A 9,993-nucleotide genomic window follows, 5' to 3' on the forward strand; every position below is an offset into this window, starting at 1 on the left:
CTCTCCAGCCTGTGAATGTAATTTTTAAAAGCTTACAAATATAGGCTGGAGAGATGGCTTAGTAGTTAAAAGCACTGCTGCTCTTTCAGAGGACCAGACTTAGTTTCCAGAACACACATGAGAGCTTAAAACCATCTGTAATTCCACTTTCAGAGAAAATTATGCCCTCTTTGGTCGCCTTGGGCACTGCACACAATTGGTACATGGATGCGTGTGTGTGTGTGTGTGTGTGTGTGTGTGTGTGTGTGTGTGAAAAACACAATAGATGAGCAAGAAAAAAGTAAAAATACCCATACACATAAAATTAAATAAATAGCTGGACATGGTGGTACATGCCTTTAATACCAGCACTCAGGAGGCAGAGGCAGGTGGATCTCTGAATTAGAGGCCAGTCTGGTGTACGTACCAAGTTCTAGGACAGCCAAGGCTACGTAGAAAAACCCTGTCTTACACAAATAAACATAACTTTTGTTGTCTTTGTTTTTAATTTATAGAGGGCTGAAGAGATGGCTCAGCAGTTAAGAGCAAGCACTGCTCCTGCAGGGTCTGAGTTTGGTTTCTAACACACATGCTGTCAGGTAGCTTCACCTGCCTGTAACTCTGATGGTTTGGGTTGTGAGCCTAGCCTCTAGAGGCCGAGCCATCTCTCTAACCAGACAGCCTGACAGCGTAGCACAAGGGGATCTGATGCCTCTCTTGACTGCTTTGGGTACCTGTGTGCGCACACACACAGGGAGACACACATATACACTTATTTTCTTAATTTATAAGAAGAGTTAAGGACTAGTTTGTAATCCTTCCTGGCACCTAGCCCAAAACCGAAAGCATCAGTCAAATGCTACAGTACAGATTCTGTAATGGGGTGCAGAAACACCTCACTTGATAAACGCTTGCCATGCAAGCATGAGGATCTGAGTTCTGATCCCCTGCACCCACAGAAAAGCTGAACATCACAATGTACTTGTATTGTATCTCTGGGGAGACAAAGAAGTTCAGCCAATCTGGTCAAATCATTGAGTTCCAGGTTCAGCAAGAAATGGAGTCAGGCCTGGTGGTACATATATCACACTGTACCCACACTGACTTGGAATTTGCTATATAGACCTGGCTGGCCTAGAACTCACAGAGATCCTCCTGCCTCTGCCTCCTAAGTGCTGGGACTATGGTTGTGTGCCACAAACCCCACAAAGATTTTATTTTTTAATTATGTGTATGGGAGGGGGTGTGTGCACAGAAATACAGTGCCCATGTAGACCAGAAGCGATATTGGGTGCCCTGGAGGTGGAGTTACGTTGGTTGTAAGCCACCTGATGTGGGTGCTGAGAACTCAACTCCGCTCCTCTACAAGAGGAGCAAACACTTCTAACCACTGAACCATCTCTCCAGCCACTCAGCCTGTTTTTGAGCTGAGTCAAACCATAGGAAATTTTTTTCTAGTGTGCTATTTCATTTCAAGATGAAAAGGTACACCCCTCACAAGTATCTCCCCAGTGCTGGGAACTGAACTCTGGGTCAGGCGCTCTAACAATGAGTTATAGTGACAGATAAGTTGGCTGTTTATTTTAGAAGTCCCACTTTCCAGTTGTGGAGTAATTATGTCTATCTCTGTAAAAATGACCTTTTTGTGTATCTTCTTCTCTTAGGAGAAAAGCCATATGTCTGTACAGTTCCTGGTTGTGACAAAAGGTTTACAGAATATTCCAGTTTGTATAAACACCATGTCGTTCATACTCACTCGAAACCATACAACTGTAACCACTGTGGGAAGACATACAAACAGATCTCCACGCTGGCTATGCACAAACGGACAGCTCACAACGACACAGAGCCCATTGAGGAGGAGCAGGAAGCCTTCTTCGAGCCTCCCCCAGGTGAGAGCTTTGACAGTTGTATTTGTTTTGAGTTTGAGAATTAGTTATGAGCATTTGAGCCATGCTTCTGTTTGATTTGTATGATCACACACACTGGACTTAGAGCCGTGGTGAGTGCTGCGGGAGGACATGGGGGCTCCAGGTTGTGGAAGGAGGGCTTGATGTCATTGTGTGCCAATAGCTTGCTGTCAGTCACGTGTGTAAAAGACTGAGCAAGATATAGATTGTGTGTACAAGCCATTCTGGTTTTGTGGTTAATGTTTACAGAGACCTTTTATTACCTTCATGACTCTTAAGTGACTTCAGGAATTGGTATAGACTTGCCCTTCTGGGAGGGGCAAGTGTGTCTTTGTGTATAATTCCTCCCTTTGTGTCCCAGCATGCTGTGCGCAGTGGCACATAATCATTCCATCTAAATGTAAAGGAGCGGCCTCCTCAAATCAGAACACTTAAAAGTTCGTGGATAGGGTTCCCTTTGACTTGGCTTGGCAGAAGTGAAGACAGAAGATAAGAAGAGGTCTTGAAAACTATTTTCATGGTTTAAAATATAAAAATAGGCTTTGTTTTGGTTTTTTTGTTTTGTTTTGTTTTGAGACAAGGTTTTATACGACCCAGATTGGCCTTGAACTCTCTGTATAGCCAACTATCTTGAACTGCTTCCACTTCCTAAGTGCTAGAATGACAGGCAGGCACTACCACACCTGGCTCTATTTGGTTTTTTTTTTGTTTCATAGTTACATAGTTAGAATCTCTAATGTTGTCTAAATTGATTTGTTGTTCAAATAAATTATTCATTTATTTTCAACAGGTCAAGGTGATGATGTTCTTAAAGGGTCCCAGATTACATATGTTACAGGTGTAGAAGGAGAGGACATTGTATCTACACAGGTAGCCACAGTAACCCAGTCTGGGTTGAGTCAGCAAGTTACACTTATATCCCAGGATGGGACTCAACATGTAAGTATCTACTAAAAGCCAAGAAAGTTAAGTATTTCTCTGCACCTGGGATTGAAAGGCAGACTGAGTCCCAATGGAAGAAATCCTTGAGTAGCAAAGTATGAAGTTTGGACTTCTGCCTAAAGGCCAGTGGTTCTCAACCTTCTTAATGCTACGACCCTTTACTACAACTCCTCGTGTTGTAGTGACCCCCAACTACACTTGTTTTTATTGCTACTTCATAACTGTAATTTTGCTGTTGTTTTGAATCATAATGTAAGTATCTATGTTTTCTGGTGGTGTTAGGAGATCCCTGTAAAATGCTTATTTGATTGCCCAAGGAGTCAAGAACCACGACTCTAGGCATGGTAGATCTCCATAGTCTGCTGAAAAAGGTAGTACGAAGTAATAATAGTATCTGTAGAATCCATATAGTGTTGGCTGGTGTGGCTCAAAGTGAAATAGCAAAGATCAGAATCACAAGGAGACTGTGAGCTTCAAAACTAGTGGGTCTGAGCTGGAGAGATGGTTCAGCAGTTAAGAGCACTAGCTTCTCTTCCAGGGGTCCTAAATTCAGTTCCCAGAACTCACATGCTGACTCACAACTGCCTATAGTGGAATCTGATGCTGTCTTCTGATGTGCAGACAAAGTACTCAAATATACAAAATACATAAGTAAATAAATCCTTTTCTTTTAAAAAAATGAAAAAAGAAAAAAAAGTTCTGGGTGGATACAGTGCATGCCTTTAATCCCAACACCTAGGAACCTAGTGCTAGTTCCAAGACAGCCGGGGGAAAAGAGTAATGAAATGGGTATGCTCTGAGAGCCAAACCTGCCATGGTTTTGTGGGCACCAGTAGACTAAAAGAATTCTGCTTTGATGTGATTGGGAGCCTTTTTTTGAGGGGGGGGGGTGTCAAGACAGGGTTTCTCTGTAGCTTTGGAGCCTGGCTGTCCTGGAACTCGCTCTGTAGACCAGGCTGGCCTCGACAGAGATCCGCCTACCTCTGGGATTAGAGGTATGTGCCACCACCGCCTGGCTTGATGTGATTTTTAAGCTCCTGCTAGAGTTGTCTTAGTTTGGTGAAACAAAACAAAACACAAGCAGATGGACTATAGAGGCTCTTTATTCTCCTGTGTTCTGTCTTCCATGGAGAGCTCTCTTCCTACACTTCTGTATTAGAATTTGCCTCCTGCAGTCTGTATACCCTTTGCTTTTTGTTTTGTTTTGCTTGTTTGTTTTGGGGATTGGTTTGGTTTGGTGGCTTGACACAGGGTTTCACTATGCAGCCCTCACTGGCTTAGAACTCTATGTAGATCAGGACTTGAATTTACAGAAATCCCTGTCTCACCCCCTGACCCAAGGTCTGAGGTTATAGTTGTGTGCCACCTTTCTTTGTTTTTGATAGCTTTTGTTTTTATTTATTTATTTTTTATAACTTTTGTTTTTAAAACAAGGTTTCATGTAACTCAGGTTGGCCTGGAATTCTCTATGTAGGCTGACCTGGATCTCCTAGTCTTTCTGCTTTTCATCTTCCAAGTGTTGAGATTACAATTGTGCAGACCATTCCTGTCTTGGTTTTATAACTGTTAACTTGTTGATACTAGCTAGGAGGCAGAACATTCAGGACTGAGAAATGCCAAAGCATTCATACTGTCACATGCTCCCATGTCCCCTACCTTTGTCATGTGGTTCCACAAAGGACTCTGTCCACTGACTAACAGGCACGATTGGCCACATTTGCTTGACCCAGTGTTTGGTCATCTTCTGTCATGACACTTTCTAAAACAGGTTAGGGTCTAAGCTGGGCATAGTGGCTCACAAACATAATCCCAGTAAGCAGAAAGCTGAGGCAGGAGGATTACTGCAGTGTTCCAGGCAAGGGAACAAAACCCTGTCTAAAAAAACTAAACAGAAACAAACAAACAAAAGAAAACAGATGTTGATTTGTCTAATGAGTTAAAGAGTTTATTTCATTGTAAAAAGTTTATTTGCTCCCACAGAGTAAACTTATGTAAGGATTAGACTCTGTCCTTAGTTAAGATTGCCAAATGTAACAAGAAATATTGACTGACTTATAAAATGCACTGTTTTGCAGGTTAACATATCTCAAGCTGACATGCAGGCCATTGGCAATACCATCACCATGGTAACACAGGATGGCACACCCATCACGGTCCCTACTCATGATGCAGTCATCTCCTCAGCAGGAACTCACTCTGTTGCTATGGTCACCGCCGAGGGCACAGAAGGGCAGCAGGTAACTACTTTTGTTCACTGTTAGTCAGCACACATCACTGTCAAAACCTGCACAGAAGCTGTGCTGTATGCTCCTGTGTAGGCATATGAACTTCAAGCTATTTCCTAGTTTTATAACATCTTTTAGTCAATTAGTCCTCGAAGCTGATTTTTTTCTCTATCTGTAAAATAGGAGTGATATTTACATCAGCCTCATAAAGTTCACGGTAGGCTGAAAGAAATGAGGGACTGGAGAGACAACTCAGTGATTAAAAAAGAGCACTTACTACTCTTCCAGAGGCCCTAAATTCAGTTCCTACTTCCCATAGTAGACTTTTTTTTTCAAGACAGGGTTTCTCTGTGTAACCCTGGCTGTCTTGGAACTAGCTGTGTAAACCAGGTTGGCCTCTAGCTCACAGATATCTGCCTCCTCTTTCCAAATGCTGGTATTAAAGGTGTGTGCCACCATCCCCAGCCACATTAAGAGTCTTACTACTGCCTGTAACTTCAGCTGGCCTCCAAGGGTACCCTCACACACATGTAGCATATACTTCCATAGACATAAACACATTAAAATTAAAATTTAAAAACACCCATGTTGTGGGCTGGAGAGATGGCTCAGAGGTTAAGAGCATTGTCTGCTCTTCCAGAGGTCCTGAGTTCAATTCCCAGCAGCCAACCACATGGTGGCTCACAACCATCTGTAACGGGGTCTGGTGTCCTCTTCTGGCCTGCAGACATACACACAGACAGAATTGTATACATAAATAAATAAATAAATAAATAAATAAATAAATAAATAAATAAATAAATAACACCCATGTTTTCACAGTGCCAAGCAGTGATGGCGCACACCTTTAATCCCAGCACTTGGAAGGCAGAGGCAGGCAGATCTCTGTGAGTTTAAGGGCAGTCAGGTCTACAGAACGAGTTCTAGGATAGACTCTAAAGCTATGCAGAAAAACCCTTTCTCAAAAAAAAAAAACAACAGAGCCGGGAGGTGGTGGCGCACGCCTTTAATCCCAGCACTCGGGAGGCAGAGGCAGGCGGATCTCAGTGAGTTCGAGGCCAGCCTGGTCTACAAGAGCTAGTTCCAGAACAGGCTCTAAAAAAGCTGCAGAGAAACCCTGTCTCGAAAAAAAAAAAAAAAAGAAAAAAGAAAAAAAAAGAAAAAAAAAAAAAACAACAAAACGACAAAACAAGCAAAAAAACACATACAGCTAGGCATACAAGTACATGCCTTTAGTCCTAGCACTTGGGAGGCAAAAGCAAGCAGAATGAATCTGCCATGTCTAACTTCACTGGCTAGGGGGATGAGGCTGTCCCTAGGTTCTGCTGTCCTAAGGATGCTGAAGCTAGACATGGCAGATTCATTTCTCCAGTACACTCTACCTGTTTGGCCATCAACTTACTTCATGATCATAGGTGAATCCCTTCTGAGGGAGACTTAATTTCCTCAAATGAAAGAGTCCATCCTAGACAGTGCATAAAGTCTGTTCCAGCAGTAAGTGCTTACACATCTTTGGTCCTTCACACAAAGTAGACTTTAACCTATTTGAGTCATGGATAAATTTTTTTTCATGTGTGTTTTATTCATTTTGTTTCACTTAAGGTTGCAATTGTGGCTCAAGATCTGGCAGCATTCCATACAGCCTCTTCAGAAATGGGACACCAACAGCATAGCCACCATTTAGTAACCACAGAAACCAGACCTCTGACCTTAGTGGCAACATCCAATGGCACCCAGATTGCAGTTCAGGTGAGTGCAGGTATAGGTGGAGACTGCTCATTCATTTCCTAGCCGCCCAGACCCAAGTAATCACACAGAAACTATATTAACCATAACACTATTTGGCCAATGGGGTAGATGTATTTCTACCTAGCTCTTATATCTTAAATTAACCCAGTTCTATTAATCTGTATATTGCCATTAGATTGTAGCTTACCAGTAAAGTTCTGGCGTCTTTCTCCTTCATCAGCTATATGGTGTCTCCTTGACTCTGCCTGTTCTCTCTATAGATCTCTTTTTGAATTTCCTGCCTGGCTATATTCTGCCCTAAACTTATTTATTAATCAATGGTAATAAAACATAATCACAGCGTACAGAGGGAAATCCCACATCATCTAGGTTAGGTAGACAGCAGCAGTACATAGTTCTCAGCCTGGGACTCTGGGTCTTATGTGTGACTTTTCTGTTTTTATGCCGTGCACAAAATCATCTGGGTGTCTAACTTGCTTTAAGACAATTAGTATAATGAGGTAATCTGAAAATGACCAGAAACCATGCAATGGAGGCATGTGCATTTAGTCCCAGCACCCAGGAGTTCAAGGCCAGCTTAGTTTACATAGCTCCAGAACAGCCAGGGCTATATAGAGAGATGCTTTCTCAGACACCCTCACCCTCGCCCCCATGTGGCTCAATTGGTGGAGTGCTTGTTTGGAATTCATAAAACCTTGGGGTCTATCCCCAGGACCACATAAACTAGGTCTGGTAGCCCAGGCCTGATCTGAGCACTCAAAAAGTGGAGGCAGGAAGATCAGAAGTTGAATGAAGGCCATTGGCCTAAGCTATATGAGGCCTTAATCAAAACATAACTAACAGTGTTCTTTACTACCTTTGCTTTGAATGTTCTTGGGGAATACATAGCAAGAGAAAAATTGTCAGGCGTGTGTCCTTGTGTGTACCCAGACAGCCATGTTCATTGTTAAGATGGAGTCTAGCAAGGTGGGGTTTTAATAAAACACATTGGAGCTACTCACATTGGAGGTGAACTTGCTGTGAACAGACCCTAGTGATTTCTCCAACAGTGCCCACACAGCCCCAAAGTGAGCATATCACAAGATGTGAAAGGAGCATTCTTTGGGCAAGAGTCCCTGTTCCCAACAGAGAGCACAAACCCTACATGCCAGGTGCGCATACCCTCTGTCTGGGGAGTGCGTTCTCCTTATGTTTACTTGATAAACAGGGAAATGCCAGCCATTGGTTAGTTTTTTTAGCACGTGAATGCAGAAGCTAGCTGCTGAGCAAGCTTTCCATTGGCTGTGTGACTTGGCATTTGAAGAACTTAAAGTAAATAAGAACTAAATAAATAATTGTTCTCATGTGTAGAAGTTTTGATTTTATGCTTTAGTGATCAAATTAACTAAAATTTTAGCAACCCTAAGCATCAGAATTACTGAGAAAAATTACATCTCTACCATTTAACAATTCTCTGGCATTATCCAGATCAGGGCTTTGGATTATTTATGTGTGATGTATGTTCTGGTTTCAGCTTGGAGAACAGCCATCTCTGGAAGAAGCCATCAGGATAGCATCTAGGATCCAACAAGGAGAAACACCAGGGTTGGATGATTAATATCAGAACCACAGAGCAATAAAGCAGGAGGAAGGAGCCTTTCGTCTTCTGGCTGCAGAAATCCCCGAGGCCTGGCTCAGCAGAGCAGAAGTTCCATTCCTGAAGCACTGTACACATTTTTATGCAAGAGTGGAGAACATTTTCTTCTTGACACTTTTGTGTGCATAGCCCCTGGAATAAATTCCCAAAGTGATTGATTGTGTACAAGGAAGTGGGACAGGAGGGCGCTGCAGCAATTCTTCCGTCACTTACCACACAGCAGACGGCTGGGCCCACCCACAAGACCATCCAGGTCTATACAGAGTCGAGATGAGATTTTAACTTACTGTGAAAAAAAAAAAATAAAGGCTGTATCTAATGTGCCGAAGGTTCTACATGTCAAACAATCATAACTTCAAAGCCATCACAGGAAATAAAGGATGCAAGCCTTCAGATGTTCCTCCAGTCAGTGTCTGGATTCTTTGTCCCACTGCACACCCATTTCATTCCGAGAGTCGAAGACCTCATCTATAGTGTCCCACCCTGTTAAATAACACTTCTTCAAACTAAAATACCAATTATTTTGGCATTACATTGGATTGTTTATAAAATTTAAAAGTTTGGTTGTTTTAAAGTAAAGCATTAAGTCCAGTGTTTGAAGCTAGGCATTGTAGCCTGTGCCTATAATCCCAGTGTTGAGGAAGTTGAGTCAGGATTACCGTAAACTTGAGAGTGACCTGGGCTATGTGGTGAATTCCAGGCCGTTCTGGACTACAGAGTAAATATTTCCTCAAAAACAAAGAAATCAGTGCTGGGCTTGTTAAAGTTCTACTCAGGCTCCTCAGTTTTTCTACTGTTTTTTATGATAATCAACATGAGAATTTCCCACCGGTCTGTCATAGGCTTAGAGTCCTACTGCTGAGGATGGATTTACTGAAAGAAACTGGGTTAGTGAGTTGTGTAAAATTATTTATTTTTGCTCTTAAGCTTTTGTTTCAAAGCTTATTTAACCTAAAGTTTATTATTATTGATTTTGAATACAGCAGTTTTTAAAACAATGCTTTTTGTTTGCTTTATTAAATTGGTCTGGTGTTGGGGAATGTTGCACCAGCATCCACAGTGTAACAGCATGACCCTGTATACACAGGCCAAGAGTGTATCCTAGACAGGCAGAGAACAACCACTTCCCTGTGTATTACTGTCTACTCAACAGTCTTGGGAAAACTTAGGATTTATTTCCTCCAAATTACTCAGGCTTGACAGTCCTAAAAGGCAGAACAGGTCAAGATTGGACAGCTCTGGCCTTCTACCCCCTTGTCTGGTGTGGGTTTTATACTGTACTTCTGTAGCCTGGAATGATAAAGCCACTGTAGCAGGGGGCATCCAGATGGCTTCTGTTTGACAATTTCTGCTTGGTTAATAACAAGAGTTGAAAGCCTTTAAAAATATTTGAGGGGCCAGAGAGATGATTCCGCAATTGAGAGCACTGGCTGCTCTTCCAGAGGACCCAGGTTCAATTTCCAACACCCACATGGTAACTCAGAACTGTCTGTAAAGTTCCAGGGCTTCTGACACCTTCACATGGACATACATGCAGACAAAACACCAATGA

General features: G+C 42.4%; 1 protein-coding gene across 1 annotated transcript in view; it reads left to right on the plus strand.

The window, feature by feature from the left end:
• Positions 1-9,439, plus strand: part of Znf143 (zinc finger protein 143) — a 34,821-nt gene extending 25,382 nt beyond the window's left edge. Inside the window, 5 exon segments of the mRNA XM_038331251.1 lie at positions 1,644-1,871; positions 2,680-2,828; positions 4,907-5,068; positions 6,659-6,805; positions 8,319-9,439. Coding sequence (XP_038187179.1) covers positions 1,644-1,871; positions 2,680-2,828; positions 4,907-5,068; positions 6,659-6,805; positions 8,319-8,402 — 770 coding nt within the window. The 3' untranslated portion in view covers positions 8,403-9,439.
• Positions 9,440-9,993: the final 554 nt, after the last annotated feature.

The sequence above is a fragment of the Arvicola amphibius genome, chromosome 1 (genome assembly GCF_903992535.2).
Source record: "Arvicola amphibius chromosome 1, mArvAmp1.2, whole genome shotgun sequence".
In the NCBI taxonomy this organism is placed as follows: Eukaryota; Metazoa; Chordata; class Mammalia; order Rodentia; family Cricetidae; genus Arvicola; species Arvicola amphibius.